This window comes from Pelecanus crispus, chromosome 3 (genome assembly GCF_030463565.1).
Source record: "Pelecanus crispus isolate bPelCri1 chromosome 3, bPelCri1.pri, whole genome shotgun sequence".
Taxonomy (NCBI): domain Eukaryota; kingdom Metazoa; phylum Chordata; class Aves; order Pelecaniformes; family Pelecanidae; genus Pelecanus; species Pelecanus crispus.
Window position 1 is genome coordinate 50,670,766 of NC_134645.1, and position 26,424 is coordinate 50,697,189.

At 44.3% G+C, this 26,424-nt stretch overlaps 1 protein-coding gene across 1 annotated transcript in view; it reads left to right on the forward strand.

The window, feature by feature from the left end:
- Positions 1 to 843: 843 nt before the first annotated feature.
- The window catches only part of SRD5A2 (steroid 5 alpha-reductase 2), a 29,963-nt gene continuing 4,382 nt past the window's right edge, over positions 844 to 26,424 (forward strand). The window contains exon 1 of the mRNA XM_075708217.1: positions 844 to 1,127. Coding sequence (XP_075564332.1) covers positions 844 to 1,127 — 284 coding nt within the window. The remainder of the gene's footprint in view (positions 1,128 to 26,424) is intronic.

Genomic DNA, 26,424 nt, shown 5'->3' on the forward strand with positions numbered 1-26,424 from the left:
TTTCCCTAGTCCTACCACATTTGTTAATTTTCATCTGGCCTTTAGCACCTCTCTGCCCTTACCCTCCACCTGCACGCCAGCGGAGCGGCACTCCCTGCTACCAGGCGGCTGCTCAGCCAGCGCATCACAGATCACCAGGCGAGCCGTGGCGTGGCCTTTACGGTGCCAAGAAGCACTGCAGGCTGCGGTGTCACTTCACGGCCTGCAAACGGCCTCGTGCCTGGTGACCGCAGAAGTCACGCAGCGACCCCGGGTGGGGCTGCCAGGCCGCCATGAGCCAAGCCTTGCGACACCTGCCTGGGGCGGAGGGAACGAAACGCCGCCGCTCCCACCTTACCGGCAGCAATCGCCCCGGGCTGGGAATCAGCCGCCCACACCTCCGGGCTGCCCCTGAGCCCCTGAGCCGCCCCGCTGCTCTGCCGCCCCCCCCCACCCCCAGCCGCGCGCACCCGCCCGCTGCCTGCCGTGCCGCCCCGCGCGCCCCCCGGCCCTCAGCGGCCGCCCTCGCGCCGGCCGCCAACCGCCGGCCGCCAACCGCCGCCGCCGCCACCCCCCCGCGCCGCGCCCGGCGGAGCGGCCGCCACCGGGCCGCGGGGCCGAACCGGGCCGGCCCAGGGAGGGGCCGTAGCGGGCCCCGCGGGGGGCAGCGCCCCTCGGGGCGGGCTGGGGCGCCTCGCCCGCGCCGGCAAGAGGGGCTGCGCCCTCTGACGAGCCCGGGCGATGGGAGGCAGCGCGGCGGGGCGGGGTGACTGCCGCGGCTCTAATAAGGCCGGGGCTGGCGCTGGCCGAGGGCTGTTTGCCTTCGTGCCCCGCGCTGCCCGGCGCCCCCGCCCGCCCCCGAGCATGCAGTGCTTCCCCAGCCTGGTGCTGGCCCTCAGCTCGCTGCTGGGCGCCCTGGCGCTGCTGCAGCTCTCGCTGTACCTCCGGGTGCCGTCCCGCTACGGGAAGCACGATGAGCGGCTGTGCCGGCCGCGGGGCCGGCTGCCGGCGCGCTGCGCCTGGTTCCTGCAGGAGCTGCCCTCCTTCTTGGTGCCCGCGCTGCTGCTGGCGCTGCGCAGCCCGCCCCGCCTCGAGCCGCTCGGCTGCCGCCTCCTCTGCTGCCTCTTCTGCTGGCACTACTTCTACAGGTACCGCCGCCGGGCAGGGCTCCCGCAGCCCCGCGGCTCCCCCCGCCCCCGCAGCCCGCCCGCCCGCGGCGCCGCCCGGAGCCGCCCGGAGCCGCCCCGCCACCGGCCCGCGGCGCTCCGGGGGCGAGCGGCGGCGGCGGCGGCGAAGAGCTGCGGCCTCCCCTCGGGAAACGGGGGAAATAATAAACCGAGGGAAGCTGCGGGAATGGGCGCAGCCGGGGCCGAGCGGGCGGGAGGGCTGGGGCAGGTTTGGTTGCAGCGTCGCTGCCTTCCGTGTGAGATGCGGTCCTTCTCATGATCGCCAACGGGAGGGCGCGGGGGCGGCTAATCCGCGCTCCCGGGCTTTGCTCGAAACGTAGGGGCCGGTCAGGTCGGCGTCTCTCCCCCGTCCCGGCCGCCGGGGGAAGGAGCAGGTGGTATTCGGGTGCTTGAAGCAGGGGAGAGGATGTATGCTTTGAATTTTTAGCTCAAAAAAAAAAAAAAAAAGAACAAGGTTTCGCTAAGCTGGAGCAAAGTTTTGGATGAAACTAATCCAAATATTGTGTAAAGGAACATGCGAAGCGCTTGTTGCGGGCAGGAGAAGCGCAGTACACGCAGCGCCGGGAGCAGCGCCGGCCGCCAAAGCAAGCCGTGGGAACACGCGTGAGGATGGCCCGAATGCAAAACCACTACAGCAGTGAGAGAGCAAGGACTGAATGAGCCGCATTGCTGTGCAGCTAGCACAGGAAAAAACAAAGTCATTGCAGGCTTTCTGTACCACAACACTAAAGTTGGTTCTTTATGCTCAATTCGTCATTCCCGTTTCACTACCAAAGTGCCAATTTATCTTTTTTTCTTTCTTTTTTTTTTTAGAAACTTTGTCATATCAGATGTCGATGAATGCTGTAACTCTAATTAATTCTGTATTTACTAATCAGGAGCTCAAAGAAAAAGTAGAGTTTTGACCCACTGTTGGTGATGACTTTGAAGTGACATAGCTCCACAATTGTCACCTGGTTCTGCAGTCAGTGGGACTTGGTTCTGGAGTATATCGCCAGAATATATCGTCTGACATATTGAGCTGAGTGTGTTTTATGTCTGCTCCACTTCCATTTTCTATGGAGTTCTTTCATGAGGAATTTGCCTTTCGGTTCTCTCTTCATGGAAAAAATGGCTTTTCAGAAACGGCAAGTGCGTGTGACAACGTTATGCCATTACATAGTAAAGAGCTATCTAGCTTCTGAGGCACAACTTTTTCTGACTTAGTTGGCCACTTTTTCCCCCAATTCCTTTTTCTATTTTTTATTTTGCTTCCTAGAAATAGAAAAAAATCATGTAATAATTGATCAGAAATTATTATTTGCAACTCAATCAAAATCAATATGTTGAAAATCCAGCTGCAGTATCTCTACAGACAGTTTAGGGATAGAAACTCTAGGCTGTTGTAGATAAATTTAAAACAGAGAATGGTTTAAAGTGCTAAAACACTATGTTAGAGATATATTCGTTATCACTAACATTGTTTTTTCTTTGCTGCACTAAGTCAGCTGGAGGACACTACCTATAACACATTTGGCTCCCAGAAAGCTAGATGCATTAATTATATGTAGTTATACCAAATTTAATTAAATGCATTCTGCTATTCTCAAGAATTTCTGGTCGTTTCAGAAACAGAAATCAACGAGCACGACTAGAGAGCTGAAAGAAATGTTACCCTACTGGTATGCATACACCTTTTGAGTCAGTGGCTTCTTGTTCAACATTACTGCTAGACTTAGGCAGAAGCACTGTGTTTTCATACATTTTATTTCTCAAGTAATTTGGGGGTCTTCTCATCTGTGGCTGGAGTATACTTTTTCTCTTGTAAAAATAAAAGCCCTCATTTTAACCAAGTCTGTATAACAAACAATTTTGTTTCTAATATTATTACTCCAGTGTTATTCTTACAGTGTGCAGCCCCTTCTCATGCAAGCCATTCTGAGATTCTGCTGAATCAATTAATATTTGAAATGTTGTATTAAGTATTAGTGCTCTATGTAAAAAAGCAAAAAAAAAAATTGCAAATTAGGAGTTTTTCTGGGTGTCAGCTGATGCTATGCGGACAGGCAGGTTCTTTGAGGGATCCTTGGTAGAATGGCCAATGGCCACAGGGTTGTGGTTATAATTAGAGCTTTATTATTATGTAAAAATTCTAACAATCAGCATAGCTTATTGTTATCTACAATCTCTAGCAGTTAGCATAGCTTATTGTTACACAGAATTTTTAGTAATTAGCATAGCTTACAGTTAAACAGAATTTCTAATAATTTGCATACGTTTCTTATTATCTACAGTTTTTATTTACCTAGACTTTTTAGTCACCTGGACCCTCTGCAGATCAGGTCAAATTCTTAATGATCAGCACGTGATATGATAACTGTAATCTAGACTCAGACTTTACTTAAAAGAACATGAGCTACTCAGTCCTCGGAGGAAGACGATGACGATGGTGGAGGCATCCCTGACCACTGGGGGATCACAGGGTTTGCCATCCAGCAGCAGTTCCTGCCTAAGCCCACTTGCGGCTGCTGGATTTTGTAGGCAGTATCTCATGTGCTGTTACACTTCCCTGTTCCATAATGGGTGCCACCACATCCTGGCGACAAAGCTGGTGGGCAGACCGTCTTATTACAATGTTGACAAAGGGGTAGAAAGAAGCGGGGTGGGGGGTGGGTGTGCGATACACGATCAGTGCGCTTACGTATTATGGCTGTTTGCCTTATAAAATGGCATTGGGTAGGCTAACCGTATTACAAGGGGTTAGGAGCAGGGAGTACTGGTCACAGTGTGTAAGGGCATTTCATCGGCATATAGTGTTTGAAAAGAGGTTCAGTACTTTGATATAACAGCCAGACTTTATCTTGATATTTCTTCTATTTATTATCTTTACTAGAAATAATCTAACAACAGTTTTAAATACTTTCATGATTCAACTTGACTGCAAGTATAATGAGTAAAACATACAGTTGATCAATAATAAAATTACATTTATTTAATGGATGTAGCCTACTGCAGTTTTTCTGACTTTAAAATTTTGACGTGAATAAAGCTGTTCCACTTTTAATTATAAATGTATTTTGTTAATCTACTCCTACTTTTACTACTGATCATCTGACATCTGTATTTAAGCATTCCTTTATGTTTGTACGAAACAGAGAAAAGTTCCTTTGTATGTTGTTGCATAATTTAGTGACTTCTTTCTCTCCACAGGGAAGCTTTTATCATTCCTAATTTTGTTTCATCTATTACACCAAACATGCATGTGGAAGGGAAGTTTTGATTAGAGGTACGCTCAGAAGGACAATATAGTCCATAATGGAGAAACATAGATTTTTAAAGGACCACTATGCTAGCTATTCTGCCTTTCTATGTGTTATGACCAGCTGTGCTACCCCAGTAGCTTGTGTTTGACTGAAGCACATATTTGAGAGTAACTTCAAGTCTTGACCTGAAGACCCCAGAAGATGGAGGATCCATCATTTTCTGTGGAGAATCCAGTGTTTTCTTTGGTAGTGTAGTTTTCTGAACTCTTTCACTATCACTTAAACAATGTGTTTAAAATGTCTTGCTTGAATTTGACTAGCCTTAGTTTCTTCCCAGTGGTGCTTGCTATTTCTTGCTCTGTGCCAATTTAAAGCACTTCTTAGTATCCTTTAGTGTTTTCTTACCATGATATCACTTATACAGTAATCAGATCGTCTCTCAATTTACTTTTACAGAGCTGTCAGGTCCTCTATCTGCACCAGTGTGATCCAGATAATATAGGAGCACACGATCATATTTCTGATGAATTAGCTACTGCACATAATATGGTGTTTATGCTGGGTTTATGTTTTTATGGTGGATTTATGCCAGCTACAGGGGAACAGACGTTACCTGATCTGACATAGACTTAGAGTGGTGCAGACACATGATACTTCATCCAGCATGAAGTTGGTCAGGATATAATTACCTTTTCATAAATTTAGGAACAGGTTTAAACCAGCAAAATTAATTTGTCCTGCTTTTGCACATGGTGTCAAGTAGCTGCAACATTTTTTATTTGATCTGAGGTATCCTAAACCAGATTTATCATGTCACTGAACCACAGCTGAAGGCCCTCAGTGCAAGACATTTTTTTCCCCTCAGCCCTCAGATAACTTCTGTGGCTTTTTTCCTCTCTTTTCCTACATCCATTTTAAAATAAAGACATCAGTGTTGGATGTTGAATACAATACCAAGGTTGTAGTAGCATATCTAGAGAGAACATCACCTTCCTGTTCCCATATGCTACGCACCTGCTTACAGATTGGAAGAGTGCTTTTTGGTTTGGAGTCACACTAGGAAGCCCTGTGTTTCCAGGCTACTTTGAGCACCCTGTAGCTGATGTAACCACGATTGTAACCAAGGTTACAATCTATTACTCCTTAGGAATGGTTTGTGTTTGTATGGCTGCATTTCTTTGATTTTAAACTAACTTTTCTGTATGGGCTTAGTGCTCAGTAATACTGTTCTACCTGCATTGATGTTCACCACTTGTCTAGAATTTGTGCCATGTACCAGCTTTATCAGTGGTAATTTTGTATTTATTGTCAGGTCGTTGATGAATATGCTGGAGTGTTTTAAGAACAACTCTAATCCTCTTCTGGAAACTCCCTCGGTTAATGCTGATGGCTCCTCGTTGACAGGACTTTGTAGGACTCTGCTTGCTTGGTGGGGCCCCATGAGCCATGTCTGGCAGGTGGTGTGCTCCCATCTAGCCCCCTGCAGAAAAAGAAGGGAGATGGTCATCTAAGTACCAACTGCTGGCCAAACAGCCAACCCTCCCCTAGCGCAGTCTAATACAAAGATTTGCTGCCCGAGAGGATGCGAGAGGGAGGCGGATGGAGCCAGGAGACCTTCCCCCCTTCCCGCCTTGGTCCAGGAGCAGCAGTTCAGCAGCCTGTGGTGAACTGTGACAGCAGGACGCTCTCTGTCTTTCTCTTCCACCACTAGGCAGCAGCCTCTCTCTTTGTGGCAAGCACAAGATGGTGTGTTCCCTGAGGCTTTCATGAAGGGCTAAAGACAGACTGCTGCTGCTGCTGCTGCTGAGGGGAGGAAAGGGAAGGGAGGAATCCCCAATCCCACCCCCTGCCTCTTTGTCTGCTATCCTTAGTTAGCCAGCTCTTCATCTCTCAATGTGCACTTTATTACCGCAGCATGGCGTGAATTTAATCAAATCCAAATGCTCTATGGTGCTAAGGCAAATATCCTATAAAAATCTGAATTTATCACATCTGGTTTAGGTAAGCTCAGAGCTTCTTCACTTTCATGACATAGGGCCTTTAATGGTAGGGCCTCCAAAACTGGTGAGGTGGGAAGGCAGAGAAAAGGAGGAAGAAAGTGAGAAAAGCACTGAATGCCAAGTCTGCCATCTGTATATGCAATCTCTGTCAAAAGCTGGCCATGAGCTGAAAATGATGAGTGGCATAAGATGTATGTACAGGAATACTTCTTGTGATAAATGACTTACAAAGTATTTTGCTTTGAAATGTAGTTTGTCATACAGCCTTTCCTGCTAGAGGGGCTGTGCTGGTTAAGGAATACAGTGAGAATGCCAGCTGAAGACCTCAGGTGGCGAGGAGAAGCCTGTTTGAATCATAGAACCACAGAACACCAGGTTGGAAGTGACCTCAAGGATCATCTGGTCCAACCTTTGTTGGCAAAAGCACAGTCTAGACAAGACACCCCAGTGCCCTGTCCAGCTGAATCTTAGAAGTGTCCAATGTTGGGGAATCCACCACTTCCCTGCGGACATTATTCCAGTGGCTGATTGTTCTCATTGTGAAAAATTTTCCTTTTGTGTCCAGTTGGTATCTCCCCAGGAGTAACTTGTACCCATTACCCCTCGTCTTTTCCATGTGACTCCTTGGAAAAAGGGAGTCTCCGTCTTCTTTGTAGCCATCCTTTAAATACTGGAACATGGTGATAAGGTCTCCCCTAAGCCTTCTTTTCTCAAGGTTGAACAAACCCAGTTCTCTCAGCGTTTCCTCTTATGGCAGGCTTCCAAGTCCTTTGATCATCTTTGTGACCCTTCTGTGGACCCTCTCCAGCATCTCCACATCTTTTTTGCACATCAGGGACCAAAACTGAACACAGTGTTCCAGGTGTGGCCTGACAAGCACTGAGTAGCGTGGGATAATGACTTCTTTATCTCTGCTGGTGATGCCCTTGTTGATGCAACCCAGCATCCTGTTGGCTTTCTTTGCCACAGCAGCACACTGTTTACTCATATTGACCTTCTTGTCCACCAGGACCCCCAGGTCCCTTCCCACAGAGCTGCGCCCCAGCCAGATAGGTCCCAGCCTGTGATGCACTCCTAGATTATGTATTCCGAGGTGCAAGACCTTACGCTTGTCCTTGTCGAACTTCATAAGGTTCTTGTTAGCCCACTCCTCCAGCCTATCCAGGACTTCCTGCAGGGTGGCTCTCCCTTCTGAAGTGTCCAGTTCCCCATTCAGTTTGGTATCATTGACAAACTTCATCAGGGTACACTTAATCCCATCATCCAGATCACTTATGAAGATATTAAACAGTGTTGGTCCTAATATCGATCTCTGGGGGACCCCACTTGTGACAGGTTGCCAGTTTGAAAAGGAGCTATTTACCACCACCCTCTGGGTGCAGCCTGCCAGCCAGTTCCCCACCCACCCACAGACCAGTTGTCTAGACCAAAATGCGTCAGTTTCTCTAGGAGGAGGCTGTGGGAAACTGTATTGGAAGCCCTGGAGAAATCCAGGTATACAATGTCCACCGCTCGCCCCACATCAACTGAGCGTAGAAGGCAATCAGGTTTGTCAAACACGATTTGCCTTCGGTGAATTTTGACTTCATTTGACTTGTGATAGCCCCCAAGAGGATTCGTTCCATAACTTTCACAGGGACTGAAGTAAAACTGATGGGCCTGTAATTTCCTGGATCTTCCTTTAAGTCCTTCTTGTAGATGGCGGTGACATTAGCCTTATTCCAGTCTTCTGGGATGTCCCCTGATCTCCACAACTTCTCAAAGATTATGGAGAGTGGCCCCACAACGACATCAGCCAGCTCTCTTATCACCGTCAGGTGGGTGTTGTCAGAGCCCATCAATTTGTACAGGTCAAGCTCCTGTAATAGTTCACGTACCAACTCTTCCTTCACTGACAGTGGGTCTGTGTTTGTATCAACCTGGATTTGTGTTCCCAAGGCCTGGGGCCCAACAGTGCTCATAAAGACAGAGGTGAAGAAAGTGTTGAGAACCTCTGCCTTTTCAGCATTGTTGGTGACTAATTCAGCTCTTCTGTTTAACAGCAGGCCATTATTTTCCTTCTGTTTCTGCCTGTCATTTACGTACCTGAAGAATCTTTTCTTGTAGTTTTTGACATCTCTGGCCAATTTCAATTTGAGCTGAGCTTTTGCTATTCTAACTGCATCTCTGCATACCCTGGCAATGCCCTTGTAGTTCTTAATGGATATTCATCTGCTTTTCCATCTCTGCTATGCTTCTCTTTTGGTTTTGAGCAGACTCAGAAGCTCACAGTTAAGCCAAGGGGATCTCTTGCTCCGCCTACTTCCCTTGCCTTTAAAGGGGATGAACTGGTTTTGTGCTTCTGGGAGAGCATTCTTGAAAAACTCCCAGCACGCACTAGCTCCCTTACCCTCCATGGAAGCTTCCCATGGAATCCCTCCCAAATGACCTGTGAGCAAGCTGAAGTTTGCTCTTGTAAAATCTAAAATCTTTGTCTTAGTACTAACCTTCAGCGTGCTCAGCAGGATCCCAAACTCCACAATATTGTGATGACTGCAGCCAAGGCTACTGCTAACTGAGATATTACAAAGCAGGTTTTCTTGGTTTGTGAGTAGCAAGTCCAGCGGTGCCTCATTCCTGGTTGGCACATCTAACATTTGTATGATGAAGCAGTCCTCTATGCATTCCAGGAACTTGATGGATGACATGTGAGCTGCTGCATTGTTCTTCCAACAAATGTCTGGGTAGTTGAACTCACCCATGAGAAGCAGGTTCTGTTGACCCAAAGTGATGCAAATATTGCTTCATTGGCCTTATCATCTTGGTTTGGAGGTCGATAGCAGATGCCTACTGTAAGATCCGCCTTGGAGACGACCCTTCTGATCGTGACCCAGAGGCATTTGATAGGGCCTTATTTGGTTTCTATACATTCAAGGTTCTTAACACAGAGCACAACTCCTCCTCCTCTTCTTCCCTGCCTGTCTTTATGAAACAGCCTATAGCCATCCGTCACAATCCTCCAGTCATGTGAGTTGTCCCAGCATGTTTCAGTTATTCCTATGATATCATAACTTTCTGCCTGGGCGTAGAGCTCCAGTTCCTCCTGTTTGTTCCCCAGGCTGCGTGAATTGGTATACATACCTTGAGGTGGTTGGTCTTCTGGTTCTTATCATCTCATAGGGAGGCAGCTAAGGAACATTTGTTGCTGCTCTGGTTGGCCTGGCTTATTCCCCAGTTGGCTGCAATGGTGTCAGCATTGCCACTTTGGACCCTGCCGTCCGAGTCCTTCAGTTTAAAGCCCGCCTCACCAAGTTGGCAAGCCTGCTGCCAAAGATTCCCTTGCCTTTTCTAGACAGGTGGATCCCATGGCTCCCTAACAGGCTGTAGTCATTGAAGAATGTCCTGTTGTCATAAAAGCCAAAACCCTCTCGACAGCACCAGCCACAAAGCCAGAAGTTCATTTGCATTATACGTCTATTTCTGGCTGCACCCTTTCCTCTAACTGGTAAAATGGAAGAAAAGAGAACTTGGGAACCAACACTTTTTGTTTGCGCGCCCAGGGCTTTGTAGTCTTCCTTGATTTTGCCCAGGTTCCAACTTGTGGTGTCATTCGTACCCACGTGAAGGAGTTTGCTGCATTTCCATTTTGCAGGCCAGCTTCAAAAACCAAAGGTGGGAAACAAGACGAGAGGAAGCCATCACAATCAAATGCATATAAACCTTAATGCTGCATTTCTCTCAGAAGTGAGAAAGACAGAGTGGCGAGGGAGCAAAAGGAGATGCCACCATGCACACTATCGGGGGGAAGGCCTTGTCTCACTGACCTACAAAGTTAATCCTGAAGATACTGGTGTAAAAGACAGGGTGCTGCATTTGCCCATCGCTCTGCTGCCCATAGTAGCTGAGACACCAGCAGTTTAAAGAGGCATTTCAGTTTCAAATACCACTTAGAGTTACATTTAGTTATTATTTTCCTCTTTTGCAACTTTGTTTCCAATCAAAACCACAATCTTTTACTCTGTTAGTATATATTAAAAAGAAATTGCTGTTTCATTTCTGTCTGACAGACATTAAGTAGGCTGCTCTTTCAGACACAGCTGGATCCCTGGTTGCAGGTGACCCATTTGGTGTGTCTGTACTTGATTTTCTACAAATTGACATCTTTCTAAAAAGTTCAGGGAAAGCAGGCTTTCATGGCAAAAGAATGGGAAACCAGGAGCATTTGAAAACAATATTCCTGCATAAGTTTTTTACACTTGTTTTGGCCAGTTCCTCTCTCTCCAAAACTAATTTGGGAGAAGAAAGAAAAAGGTTGTCCCTCTCTCCAGCTCTGCAGAATGTGGCTCATGTAGTCCCTTTTTGAGCCCACCTGTACTGCCTGGTTGGTCAAGCGGGAAAGCATTTACGTGGACAAGCTGGTCGTCTTCTCATATGGGTGTACCTACTTGCAATCAGTAGGAAAAACAGCTCAGGCCTCCAGAGAAATGCAGGTGGATGCAGGTCCCAAACGAGTAAGTTATTTACAAATTAATTTGCTTGTAATTTTTAAAGTATTTTGTATTGGTTCATAAGGAGTTTTAGTTCTGTTTTTTTAAACACAAAGTGGATAAACAGAGAGATTAGATTAAGTCTGAAGTATATCTATATATTTCTAAGTGGTACTCTCCGTGCTAATAGTGAATATAATCAGACTGTATAGTAACCACCAGATTCAATCCAGAGATTATTTTTTTTTCCCCATAGAAATACTTATTTTATCCTTTTGTCTTAGAAAATCACCATCATTAAGTGTCAATAACTAAAGGTGTTTTCATTATTGGCCTCATGAAACCTCTATCATTAATCTCCCAATACACAACATGGAGGTATTTGACAAGTAACAAATCCTGTTCTCTGTTTTGCTTCACCTTGATGCTTTGCAATAGACCCTAACCAGATTCCTTTTGGCCTTCACCAGCTGCACAGTAACACATTTGCATCCTCTCTCCTGCTGTTTGGACTTACCAGTAACTCTGGATCTGGTAGCAATAGCCCTCTAGAGCTGGTAGTGATATCCCTAACAGAGGCTGGCCATTCTCTTTGCCTTGCTCATGCATTCCTTGCTCCCCAATCAATGAGTTTAACTTTCTGCAATTCATCCCAGTGAGTTTCAGTAATACTAATACCTAATTTCTTCTCTTCAGTGAAAATACTAGATTCATTGCTATTTTTACCCAGGTTCCTCAAATTAATGTACGAATAGTTAACAAAACATCTCTTTGCATGCTTTGCCACAGAAGTGTAAAATGTTCACACACCCAGTGCTGGTATGGAGTTTGCTTCTTTGCAGTCTCCTCTAGCATTATTAAATACCTTCCTAATTGTGCTCTCATAGTAGAATACTAGCTGATTGCCTTCCTAACTATTAGCACAAATAATCCTATCTATACATTTCTTTCCCATTGGAAAGCAGGCTAACATTACAGAAACCTATAGTTTCTGCCCAGCCCGAAGTGTACCCACATAATTTTTCCTTTTATCTCTTGGAGTGGAAGAATTTCTGCAGAGGTAACTTAAGACTTTTATCTTTCTTCACTTCTTTTCATGACAACATGCCTCTTAACAGTATATTTCTATCTGATGCCAATTCATTTGTGCTATTTTGTCATTAGCAGGCAGCTTTACAAGCCTTTATAGTTTTGTATTTATACTTCAGATTTTCTTCCCAGATAGGCATTATTGTGTGCCATGATCATGCTCTCCATTCCCCATCATACCCACTGCTCCTAATGTGCCTCCTAAGGCCAAGGAAATTACTTGTTTTAATCATGGGATGTCTATGGTATCCCCTTATTGGGGCTGCTCTTTTAAGTAGGAAATAAAAAGCAAGGGAAAAATGTTAAGTGTAAGTGTAAAAGTGTATATGTCATTCCATATGCGCAGTGGGAAATTTGTTACAGACTTTGCTCTTTCAAGGTCTACAAGTCTATTTTTTTGATTTCTTACCGTAAGAGAGGCAGCCACTATGGGGGGAGGTAGCACTTTTTTATTGAGCCAATAAATATAGTTTGACAAAAGGACAAATTTTCACAAGCTCCTTTGTGTACTCAAAAGCTTATACAATTAGGTAATTTCTAAGTTTTGGGGAGCTCAGTTAAGAATAAAAATTTGTGAAATAACCTCCATCCCAGACACTGCACCTGTTTCCCTTGGTGTAAGTTATATTCTTGATATCTCCTTCAAAATTAAAGTCATTTTGGTCAAGAAGAATTATGATAAATAAATACTTTCAAACTGTAAATCAAGAAACTATTCTTAACTTACACACCTTGAAGTGTCTTTCTCTCCTTCTAGATGTTGATTTAAATGTGGCAGGTGAATTGGTCAGTAGGGTGATCCTTAATGAATTTGGTCAAATAATTAAATTAATGTACACCTACACCCATTTGAACATAAGAGCTGTGTTAATCTTTGCTGACCGCTCAGCTGACATTGTAATTATTTCTGGAACATCTCATAGGTGCAACAATAGCAATGAAATTATTTCATTAAAAAAAATTAATACTAAAACTGGATTAAAATAGTCAGTGCAGGAAGATGGGAAAAGTCAACTGATAAGAAGAAAAATGTATGTATTTTTCTATAGATCCAAATTCATTTTAAGACCCAGCTAAATTCTGTCTAGCTGTGAACTTTGGAAACATCAATCGCTACCGTATTAATACCTAAGGATGGGGAGAAAGTTTCACCATTCCTAGAAAGGTGCATCAAAATGTGACCTGCAATAACAATGAAAAAAGGTCGCATTTGAAGGAAGTTGTTTTTGACCTCCTCCTTCCTAATTACTCTTTCTAAACGTGTAATAGAGTAGCAACACCCACAGTCAACTTTTGCCATATGTAAGATACCATTTTGGGTGTAACTGTGCCAGAGTTCAGCAACTTAATCCAACACTTTCCATGCTGGGAGACTGCCTCCCAGAAATGTCTTTGGAAAATGTCACTGTATCAAGGTTGTCTGCAAAGAGGTGTGTTGTCTACTAGAGAAAGAGGGTTTGCCTATCAGAGATGTTAAGGAGCAGATCAGTTCCCAGGCAGGACTATGCTGGAGCAGATCCTGGGGCAGAGTGATGACCAGCAGCACTTTGACATACTGGTAAAGATGGGCTGGGTGTCTTTCCTAGAAAGCCAAATCCCCTTGAGGTAGGCCTTCATGTCATCAGTTGGTATGGGCTAAAGAGAGCTCTGAATAAGGTAGCCAGGCTATTCAAAGCAGTCTAGTCACATTAGCGTGGCCTCCAGTTAGAGAGGTGCATCAAAAAACCTCTGAACACTGTTGTCCTAAGCAAACCTTCCAGTGACTCCTGTCACACATCTGGGGCAGGACAATGCATATGTGTCTATAAAACTTCTGATGCTCCTGTGAACAATGAAGGAGGGGGAAAAAGATGTATTTACATTATGCTATTTTGTTCTTTGTGTTTGGTTGTTTCTCTTTAGAGCCTTTTTAAAAAAAAGAATCATTAAAGCATTCATGTTTTCAAACTTGGCCTGGGCTAAGGTTACTAAAGTGTAGAGATGTGTGTCTGGCTGTTCCCAGGAAAAGCAATTTAAACTTGGCAGAGTTGTGTCTGAGAAATGCGTTTATCTGTTCAAACATCAAGTTTGTCAGCTAACATCTTTAGAGTCTGCCCATGCAGAGCAGTTCCTCTGGTTCATCTGAGGCTATAAAGCAGGACCAAAGCGTGTAAGCCTGCAGTCCAGCCAAGTATTGTCCAGGCTGGCACTGTAGGGGCAGAGCAGGACTTTTCATGCATTTCTGGCTGGTAGGCTACTCAACAGGGAAGTGGTCTCCTAGCTGGAGTCCTGGCAGCTTGGATTAGGAAAATACAAGTTGTCTTGAATGCAGAGAAATAAAAAACACTGTGAGGTTTACAGTCAGAGCTAGAAGGTGGGAAGAGATAAAAAGGCCAGGTAGCACTGAATAGCACAGGAAGGGACAAGTATTTTTAAAAACAGCTATGGCAAAAGGTGGGGCAGGAGTGAGAAGAAATGGAAGGGAAAAGGAGATGATGTGAGAGGGTAAATCCAAGGATCAAGGGATACTTTAATACTGACACTTTCTGTGTGTTGAGTGTTTCACTTAGCAACTTTCAGTGCTAGGAAATCCTTTGACACGTTTTGGGAGGGAGCAAAGATGACTGTGACTCAGAGTCAGGCCATGGTAGTGGTTTTACTTAGATAAAAAAAAGAAGATATTAAATCCTGTGATCATTTTAATGTGAGCACAAACTCAGGACCTGTCCTGGCCATTTCAAATTCTGTTCCTCTCTGTGTGTATGTACTGCCATGGATGCCATGAGGTCCTACAGGTTCAGAAGAAATTTGGATTACTACCTTTCCAAATGTAAGACATTTCAACCAATGTTCTTCAAAATGTGAGCCTAAGGATTTAGAAATTATAATTTTCAGCTTTAACATTTTTTACCCTTTTGGAAAAAAAAAGATGTATGTAGTGTTTCTGGCCATTTCAGTTACGAAAAAGACTTTCCCAACACACAACAGGTCTAAAGTGCTGGAGAGGTTTGTTGCTCCATCTTTCTGTTTCTTAGAGCATTTTTTTGCCTAGTAGCAAATAAGGAAGAAGATGACCTGGTGCTGTGCTTCTGAACTCTGTGGACAGTGGTGAAACAGTCAAAAATCCTTCTACCATTACCCTGCTACATGGTGAAAGAAGCACTCTCAGCAGAGGCAGGACAGAACTATTTTTGACAGAGGCATATAAAGAACAGAGCTAGAGAGAAACTGCTTTAGTTTACAACCTCAGTTTTCTCAAAGATTTTTTTTTTTACAGCAACACATAGCTTACAGTCTCAAACTACTTCATGTAGCAGAATAAACAACCCAGATGTGTCAAGTCTCGCGTGTGAGGGTGGGGCTCCTGCAGCTGGCTGTCACCTCATGAACCTGTGTCCTTAGGTGTGTTTCTCGGTCTCCTGTAGCCCCAAAACTTTGCTCCTGCTCTGTGACCCCCGCTGCCAGACATGGCTGCTTGGGCTGACCAGCGAAGCAGCTGGGAGCCTTCTCGCTGCACGTGGGAGCAGTGAGCCTGCTGCCCCTGCCCCTGAACACATGCTCACAGGTCCCTGAGGACATGCTCCCCAGCTAGAGGCTGGCACCGGAAAGCCTCCACCACCAGGTACCTGGCCTGTTCCTCTTTCATACAAACCAATTGCATGGACGCTCGGGAGAGAGGAAACCCAGGAGATCTGCACCTCCCCTGGTGTCCACAGGTGCCCGACGTTGCGCTGGAAGAAACAGCCAGCTTCTATTGCAGCAACTGTGTAGCTGTTATATGTCCCAATTATGCGAAGAGTTTGTAGTTTACTGAAACGTGACACTATGGAGGCAGTGCAAAGCCAATGGAATGTGAAATTAAATAGTACAGGAAGCATGATGCGTTTTCATGTACAAGTCAATATAAACCATATTAATCCTGTGTCATTGCTGAGTCCTTTCCAGCTACAGGATCCAGAAAAGCTGCTGCAGAGGGAACAAAGACATGTTAGGAAGCCCAAGGGGAGCAATCCTGTTGCTAAAGATGCACATCCATAACTGCAAAGGGAGAGGGACAAAGGTGAAAGAACTACAACAAAAAAGAGACAGAGTGCAGTGGTAGGGCAGTGAGAGGGACAACTCCCAGTTGGAAAAAAAAAACACATGAAGAGCCATAAAGGAGGTGAGAATCTGAAGAAGGAAGGACAAAGAAAGGACAAAGTCAGGAAGTCTGGAAGAGCACAATAGAGACAGAGCAGGAGTTCAGCCATAAAAGAGGAAAAGAAGGAATTACTAGAGTGGAAAAAGCCAGTTAGGAGTATTTTAAAGACTATTAGCAATGTGTCTTGCAACTCTAGTTGCAACTCTAGAGTCTAGTGTATGTTGGTCAGATACAGTCTGACCAAGATTTAGCTTTGGAGAGAGATAGCTTACCAAATGTCTGGCTTCCTTTGGTCATTTCTCAGCCCCATGTAGACCACTTATGGAAAATAATTGCACTTTCTCTAAGTGCAGTTGTAAGAGCACAGATTTGTGCATTCTTGGATTTTGTACCATTTTTAATGTAGATGCGTCTTTTTGTTGTGCTCACACTCTCAGCCTCTGTGAACTCTTTGAACTCTCTGCTCCAGTGGAGCCGTGAGCTTTTTGAAGTGCATAGCGTAGTGTCTGGTTAAGTTACTCTGGCACACATTTTATGCTTTTGGCAGACACCCACAGTTTAGCAATAGGAACAAAGTGATCTGTCTTCATAAATATAAAGTGGTTATTTCTGGAGAAGAAGAGAGTGAGATACCTTGCTAAAATATATGCTTTGGCTGGCTAAGCCTTTGACACACCATTGCTTAGATAAAAGAACAAACATTCTCATAATCTTTAACACTATCTTTAGATACTATCAAATAGTAGAGGTAAGCATGAAGCACCATGAGATCTGCACATTTTTCATCACCACAATCCATCTAGTTGTGTTGACCCTTGTCCTCATACAAGTAAAAATCTGGACCAAGTTTAGTTAGGGTTTCAACTGAGATAGCTGTCCTGGCATTGAGTTCAGTCTGCAGCCTGAGCAAAAGGTTTTGCTCATGCTAGTTTTTTTGCTCAGCTAATTCCAGATCTCATCCCTGCACCCCGGCTTCTTGTCAGAGCCTCTCTCTCACCAAGATAGCTTCTAGTTCCCATTCCCAGACAGTTCCTGGCCACATATAGTCCTCACATTTTCTTCTCAGTGGTTTGGCCTGTACAGATGAAATTAGCATGGGGAGAGCTCCATGAGCTCCAGTGCTCTGTAACAACCAAGCCTGCCACAGTCCAAAATTCCAATTGCTGGGTAAAATACATAGAATAAGGAAAGACGATGAGTCTAAAGACTGTGTATGCCATTCCTGATGGACATTTGTCTGGCCTGTCCTTTGCAATTGTCATCGATGGAGATTCCTCCAACATACTTCAGCTAGTATGTTCCAGTGCTTCTCAGTCCTTCCTTAATGTCTAAGCTGCATTTTTCATACAGCTGTTTAGACCTGTTACTTCTTGTGTTCCTGGTAGATAAGGAGAATGTTTTACTCATTTCTTCTTCGCAGCAACTTTTTATACAGTTGTAAATTGTTATAATATCTTCCAATGGTTTTCTCTTAGTTAGCTTAAACAACCCCGAGTCCTTCAGTCTTTCTACATGTCACGTTTCCTAGACCACAGTTGTTTTTCTCTGAGCTGCTTCCACCTTCTCCTTGTCTTTTATAAAGTGCAGATTTCAGCTGGACACAGTGTAATTTAAGTTCCTATTAACACCATGCAAAGGAGAAAGATTACTTCAGGTGTCTCCAACAGCACTCCTGTTCCCACATTACATTTTAACATTTGCCTTTTTCACAACAGCCTGACATCATTAGCTCATGCTCAGTTTGCTACCTACCAGCACTCCTTCTACTATGCAGCCTGTTCTCCAGCTTGTCTTTTACACTTGGTCAGTCTTACCCAAGTGTAGTATTTTGCCAGTGTCTTTATTGAATCAAATCTACTGTTTTAAAACTATGAAACCAATATTTCAAGATTACTGTAAACTCTAGCCCTCACTCTTGGTGTGCTCAGTATCTCCCAGAGTTGTGCCAGCCACAAACATTAGGAATATTATTTTTTTTCCCCAGAGGCATATCATTCATGAAAAAAAACCCTGAGTAGTATCAGAAAAGTCTTTTGCAGAACCCCTCTCAAAATATCCTTCTAGTTTGATAGTGAACAATTGTTAACTATCCCTTGATATAATTTATCCATCAATTTTGGAGCCACTTCAAATAACATCCTCTAAACCAGGAAACCCCAAGTTACTTACAAGATTGACATGTGAGACAGTGTAAAAAATCTTACTAAGGTCAAGACATGGGACACCTCCTGCTGCTACTGTCCCTCTCCTATAATATATCCAATTTATGTCAATTCCTTCACTCGACCAACCTATTTTCCGAAAATAGGATTACCCAAGTTAAATATAGAAATGAGTCCTGCCTCCTGCTGTTGTAGATATATAGCACTCCTAGTCAAGGAGGCTGTTACAAGTATTAGTGTTTGGCTTTTTAGACAAAAGGCCCATCATGCTGTACATCCTGGACTCCAGGATCCTGGCTGTGTAGTGTCTGAGGACAAACTGTGGGTCTGGTACTGATTTCAACAGGGATCTGTACAGAGGACATACTTCCTTTGCTCTATTAGCTTCACTTTGCCTTCTTTGGCTATGAAAGGGCAAAATATTTTAAAAACAAATCCCCGTCTTGCCAATGAATTTCCCCAGTTTGGCAGGTGATGGCAGGAAAGATATCAACAGCTGGTTCTAGACTCTTCCTTCAGTTGCCTTTGGCTATGGGCATTCAGTCAGTTTTTCCCAATGTTTGGTTCAGCTTTCATTCAGATCTCCTTTCCACATTACAAGCAAAAAGGGAGAAATAAGTGGTTAGCTAATAGCAAATATAAATAAAATATTTTGTTATTAAGGGTATTTAAAACCTACTTGGTGTTTGTACACCAAAATGGAAACATTTGAGAAACAAATATTCCAATATAAATATATACTGAGTGTAACTTGCTGATGGATTGTGACTTGCTGAAGCAGCTTGGTAATGCACCAGACCCAACAATGCTGTTCTTGGTTTCCCTTTAGAAAATGCATAATAACTGAAGTATAGGGTTTTGTTCCTATACCTGCTAAAGCCAGTAGAAAAGATCAATTGTTTTCATGAGCTTTTTTTACCAGTGACAAAGAATTCTCCTTTGTTGGTTCTAACTGGAGGCTGGTAATCACCAGCATCAGATTTTTCCAGGGACAGTTCCAGAAATAATGGAAGAACAACAAGAGGAGTAAGGAAGTAATTTATAAATGGACTTGCAAAACACTTTTGAAACCTTCCTGCTATTGTAGTGAATTTAGAAGAGCAAAAATTTTTGCCTTGGAATTGACCGTACACAGTTCTTCTTTACTAATTAAAACCAAATACCCATTCTTAGGTCCTGTTCCTTTCCTTTTCCTTCCATTTTCAATCACTTGTATTTTAAGTATAGCACATTGAATAATTCCTGCATGCAATGTGAAGAGGACTAAGTTTCATCCCTAAACTGTATTCAGCCTTCTTACTTTGCTAACTGCATTGCACACCTAAAATTTGTAACAATCAATGAGGCACTACTGACCAGTGCTAGATGCTCAGAATGACTGACTTTCAAGGTGTTTATAGTGCTGGGACTGAGTGTTACACAGCTCAGATTACTTAAATGTATCCAAGGTCAAATGCATATTTTTTTTTTTCAGCAATGATTGGCAGTAATACAGAAGCAGCATTTCATTTTTAGCCATTTGCGTCAGACACACATGCTTTTGCAAATATTTGTATTTTCTTTCCTATGATCCCACCTCATTCAAATGCAGTTGTAAGCAACTGAGCTTTTCTGACCCAGCAGTAAGGATTCAACTTGAAGTCGGTATTTAACTGTGTGGCCAGAAGTCAAGTGCGGTTGCTGATTCCCTTTGACTGTAGTCTTTGATGGAGCTGGCTTCTGCAAGTGCTGCCATCCACAGTGTCAGCCTTCCTGGGATAGCAAGTATCACTCTGGAGCTTTGCTCGTAAATGCTGGTGTTAAGCAATTGCTTATCTATTCTAGGGAGTTTACTCTATCATTTTTAATTTGTTCAGTTTGTGTGTAATGTTGTTAGATGAGTCGTGAGAAATTATGAAACCCTGAAGTTATCATACTGGATTAGAGTTGAGGTCTTTCACAGTCAGTACTCTGCCTTGGCAGAAGCCAGTATTGGATCATTCAAAAGAAAGTACAGTAAATGGTGGTCTGTTGCCCAGGGCAGCTGCTACCTTCTGCCTCTTTTAAATGGAATATGATTTATCCCCAGAAATATGAAAATGAATATGCATTCCAAACCTTGGGACTTTTCTTCTTTTTATTAAAGGACCTGCCTGTGTCTGTAACTTGTGGTTATCCCCCTTCTCCCAGTCCTAACGAGCTCTTTCCTTCGATGCTGTTTCTATATTACATTTAACAGCCTTTTCTTCTTGTTGTATTCAAACTTACTTCCCTTCAGTATCATGAAAACTCTTGGTTACAGCTATTCAGCTCTCCCAAATGAATTCTTTTCTAATGTTGTATATTATTTTTTATCTCTAATATGTCTGTCCTTATTAATCTCCAGTCCAAATTCAGTAGCCCCAATGGTTCAGTATGGCAGTGTCTTCCATGCCTTCTGTGTTTCTGCTGTCTTTGCCTTAAATCAGTGCTGCCCAGACTTTCTGCTCTCCATTGCCCTTCTTCTCAGGAACTCCTCAAACCATGGTGCCATCTGTCTCAGGGTTTCCTCAGTCCTTCTCTCATCCTTTGATCAGATGTGTGCCTGCGTCTCTTGCCCAGGAAAGATGAGTCTGCTCCTGCCAGAAGTCTTCATCCAACCCTGAACCTGCTACTAAGAGACCACAAAGAAAGAGTGTCCCTACAAACAGGCTTCAGGTTGGATGAATTTCATAAGTAAGCCACAAACAGCCCAAGGATTGTAGGTTGAGCAAATTTTTTTAGACAGAATACTTGGAAATGTACCTGACGTGACAGGTTTACTATTGTTTTATACAGCTGAACTGTAAGCTTTTCAGTAATACATATATCTTTCTTGTTCCTTAAATTAATGTCATCAAAAGTTTGTCCAAAGATCTTTGGAGGAACAACGAAGTAGATGTTTTGCATGTGGCTCAGAAAGGAGAGCTAATTCCAACTTTGTGTTAGTCATAACTAGATCTGTAAATCTGCATGATTAAAATAAAAAGGGAGTTCTCTTGCTCCCATTGCAGTCACTGGACAATGATTTAAGATGAATATACAAACTGGGCCATGGACCAGCAAGTGATTACAGTTATCTGATGGTTTCACACAGTCCCAGTGATGCAGGAATTGGGCACAGAGCGGCCCCCTGCCCTGGCAAGGAAGTTGTGCCCTGCAGCTGGCAGTCACCTGGTAGCACGCACAGCCACTGCACACCCTCTACACCGGCGGGCTCCGCAGGCAGCTGCAGCTAGACATCAGCTCCAGAAAAAAAAGGTCAGCTCCTGAACTTACAGCCTTCCTTCCATCAGGAAATGAGATACAGCTGCAATACTGCAGTTGAGAGATCTGCCATCTGCCCTGTACCTGCAGTGGGTATTGCCAGAGGCTTAACGTCCAGTCCAGCATTCCTGCCTGCTGGCATTGCTGGTGTGTGCGTGACCTGGGTGGTAGCTCAGATTTTGTTCCTGAGGCTGTGCCAGAGAATGTCTTGCTGTGCACACCTTCTTAGCAAAAGGGACGTGGTCCACCCTGCACAGTACAAGTGGCTGCTAATAACCTACTTGCTCTCCTTGCTTCCAGTATTCCTGGCTTGTTGACCTTTTTGGCTACTGCAGAGTCCATAAGAGTGAAAGAGAAAGAGCAAAGCATCTCAGGGTAGGATGGTTGAGGAGAGGAATATGCTGGGACATCAGCAGACATCATGATGAGGGAGGGTTAAAATTCTCCATTTCACTTTTGAAAGTATTTTGGGGTATTTCGTTTTACTTTCCCTTTGAACTGATAGCGAGATTGCCTGCTGCTTGGAACTGACATTTTAACTGTTACATTTGTTTAAACCCAGTCTCGGATAACTGAAAAATTTTGAATTGGGCACTGGAAAATTAGGAGCCAGATTGTGCCCTGGTGTTGACTATACATGGAGAATAGACTTGATAGTCTTTTATAAGTATTCAATGAGAATCAGTGTAACACAACTCAAAACCAGTAAAAGTTAAAAATTACCTCAAAGGGCAATCCACAAATAACCTACAGGATTGGGCTCAAAAAGAGAAAGTATGTGCAGATTTTAGCACAGACTGTTCAGCAGCAGATCATAGAATAGAATCATAGAATGCTTTGGGTTGGAAGGGACCTTGAGAGATCATCTAGCCCACCCCCCCTGCAGTGAGCAGGGATTGAACCCGTGACCTTGGCATTATTAGCACCACGCTCTAACCAACTGAGATGTCTTTGGGACATGCCATTTGATATCCATAAGTCTCCCGAATAATTAGAGGCTTTGTGCAGGACATCACAGATACCCCAGGTAGAAGTCCATCATGTTTGTGAACATCCTGAGCCTTCATCCAAGTGGTCAGGTATGTCAAGGGTGTCAGCAGCTCCCCAGCAATGTGACTCCAGTGACAACCTATGGCAAAGATTCCTATGTTGTTAGTTGTCAGTGCAAATAAAACTGGTTTGAGGTCAGTGTAATCTCCCCAGGTTTGGACACCGACCTCTTCAACCTGCGCACAAGACAGATCGAAGGGATCTCCACTGTTTCATAGCAGGGAAGTCCTTTCAGGTCTGACTGTTCTGTAGTTAGTGTAACACAAATCACATAGTTTTGCTTATCACCTGGGGTACAGATACTTGTACAAACTAAGAAAACTGAAAGCACCTCCCTAAGAAGGGAGCTGCAGCAAAGAGTCTAGAGAGGTGACCTCTGACTTAGAGAGGCCTTTGGTTGAGAAGGTGCCAATAAAGCAGTGAGAGCTGCAGACAGCACCTCAGGAAAGACTTTTCAGGGAGTGAGAAAAGGGACTGTGACATGTGCTCACGATGTAGCAGGGTGTTTCTCCCCTGCAGGAGAGGCACGGCTCACCAACCTGCGTGACCCTGCAACGATTGTGCCCATACCCACCGCTCAGTGGAGTGTTTTCCAATGCACGGCTCCAGCTGGCTGTGGAGTCAGCTCAGTGCACATGTGAGCTGTGAGGGCCCTGAAGGCATCGCCCTTGTGGGGAACTGGCTGCCTGGCCTCATTTGGACCACCAGCCCTCCTCACCTTTTGTATGCCTGGGTGGGACAAGCGAGGAACCAGAATGTGTGGAGCCCGGACCGTGTGGAAATGGTTCTCAGGCACCATTCAGCATGTTGGTTCATCCTCACCAGGGATGCAGGGCAGGCCCTGCCACCCATCCTCCAAGGGAAGCCAAAAAATCCCTGCAGGGACTCAGAGCAGCCCTGGTCAGGAGAAGTCCATAACTCTCTTCTGGAGGCTGGCCAGGGTCACAGAGGATGGGCCAGGGCATTCAGACAGTTCCCCAGCATGGGTAGGACAAGCTGGGTTATGGCCAGCACCCACCTTCAAAGGGAAAGGCACCACATCAGCCCTGCCCGCCTTTGCAGTATCTCCAATTTCTGGCCCCTAGTTCATCCCATTCAGACCCAGGAGAGGGCCTGGTGGCAGAGGGCTAGATGGGCAGATACAGCAGTAGGCTGGTGACCCACAGGGTGGGAGGGAGCCAGGTGCCCCCCATTCTTAGCTGCCAGCCCTGAGCTCTTGAGCCAGTTGCCCCAAGGTGTAAAACACCTCATGAGCACTGGAAACACCTCGAGTGTCCAGACTGGAAAATGTGAGCTGCTGCTGTCTGACCTACTGCATCTGGGCCCTGGAGAGGAGAAGACACAGCAGCAGCATAAATGTCTCCAGTTAACAAGCTGTTAGAGGAGGACTGAGAGCCCATTCTTAGTGCATTATGGTAACATTTGTGAAAGATTTCCACCTTCTGTGGAAAGAACAAACCTATAGTTTACCCCATTTGGGTTGAGGGTCTCTGGAATTTTCAAGGAGCTGGACTAATACCTTCAAGATGAAATTTGATGCAATATCAAATGATTTTCTCTTCAAAGCCTGTTCTTCTGGAAAATAAATGATGGAGAAGAAGATGAATAATTTACTATTCACTCACTTAAAAAGAAGCTGTTGGCAATGGTTTAGTCAGATGCAGTGCCTTTCGCCAGTAAAGATAATAAAGGAATAAAGGATTAGTCATCAATATTGCACTGAAAGAAAAAGGTCAAATTTATCATTGGTCTAAATCCAAAAGGCCATTTTTTGTTCTGTTATTCTAAAATGGTGGCCTTCAGTCCCCCTTTGATTTTCACACTGCAAAATAATTCCAGCAGAGATGCAGACCCTTCCATGAATATTTAAACCTATTTAGTGTCCCCCCTTTATTTCTGTTGCTTTTTCAAAACCCATCAGGAATAGTTTGTGCACCCTCAAGTAGCTATGTAGAACAAGACAACAATTGCTGTATTAAAACAAAGACTTAGAGCATTGTTCAGATACAGAGAACCGAATCTGGCTTCTGGATTTACAGACCCAAGGAGATTTCCTTGGAGAAGTTGCTCCGCAACAAAGATTCTTGGATGAAATCCTGACTTGGATTTTCAAAACTGCTATGAGGAGGGATTTCAGCAATGCCAGGATTTCACTCCCTCAACAAAAAAAAAGCTGATGCTTCCTGGCTCCCCTGCTGTCGTACTTATACTTTGCATGCAGGTTCTTTCTGTCCTGCATCCACTGCACCTATGGTAGATAGGTCTATGGCTGATGTTTGCTCTTCTGTTACTGCAGGATAAGTCAAGGGCCTGTAACCTTTATCCTGCAACAGCAGCATCGGGAAGCACCATGGCAACAATCAACTTTGCTGGGAGCTGAGAAATGCCACCTCATGCTAGAAGCTTCTGCTTGCATCAGCTGTAAAAATTAAGAGACTCAAACATAACTGGTTTTGACAAAGGATAAAGCAATGCAAGTCCTGCTCCAATCTGCTGTATAAATTCCCCTCCTAAACTCACTTTGTGTGGTGTGATACCATTCCCTCTTCTATATAATTTGCTTTCTCCAAGTTTCCGTTTGCAAGTTTCCCACTTTTTTCTCATAGCTGTTCAGGTCCAATTTGTCAATATTACTTCAACAGGCAGGTATGATTGCTAAAGCTGGCCTTGCCTACTCGTAACTCCAGCATCCCATTCCAAAAGGGCAAAACTAATAATTATTGGCAACATTACTCCAAAGAGCATTCCTTTCCATACTGTAATAAATATGACAAATGTGATACCACTGTCTGAAACATATTTTCCATACCCTTTAGGTTTCACTATATTTAGAAATATTTAGCACTTCTGCATCACAACTGTCTTAATTGCTGGAAATCTGTCTTACCTTGCTTTGGAAAGCAGTCAATACATTAACATGTTGTTGCTTGTACTCTGCTTACTCCCTTTCAGACATGCTCAGTATGATTTAATCTAGATTTATAACGTTATGACATTTTAAGCCTCAGCTTGCTTAAGTTGATATTGGCAACCCAGTATGTGGATTACTTATCAACAATGCTTGTATACTTGTATGATAAGCACCATCCAAAGCCCAAGAGGGCAAAAGAAAGAAATTAAGAGTGTAGATTTTACCACATATCAGAACTTAATTGGCCAGGTAAGTAAATACCTAACAAATATGAATATAACTTCTCCATTTCACTCTCCCAAGGATGATATAAATTGTTCAAAGTGTCAAGAGGGATACACCCATCTGAACCAAAGATATATGAAAATTAAAACAATACAAGCACAAATTATTTGCTCCTACACATGTTAATGCTAGTGTTAGCACAGCTTTTGTCTAAGGAAGCCCTAGGTGCTGGAGCTGCATGGAAATCTTGGTGTTTAGCGTATTAAACTTAGGGTTTTAGCCCTTCTTATTTTAAAGAAAAGTTTGAAAGCATGGAGGAGAGGGAAGGACTGGAGGCAAAGCAGCTCCCCCAAGCAGCTGACAACATTGCTCTGCCTCTGCATCGAAGTGTCCGAGCAGAGCAGGACAGAGCTGCTGCGTGTTGGAGTGGAGCAGGAGTGGCTGGGAAAGGGGATTACAGCTTAGGCTATATACTGCAGGGGATGAGAGAACCAGAAGGGTCTCGACACCACCTTCAACTCCATCTGCCTCCATGGGCTGAAGCCCTCAGGGATCAATCCTTGTAGTGGGATCAGGAATGTCTTCTCCATAACAAAGCTCCTTCATAGTGCTTGTGGCATAGTAGCACCCATTTGGGGAATACTGCAATTGGCACTGCCCCTCACTACTTTGGTTTGAGCATCAGTGTTCCCACGTGCCTCCACAGGATCCTTTGCTCAGCCCTCTGCA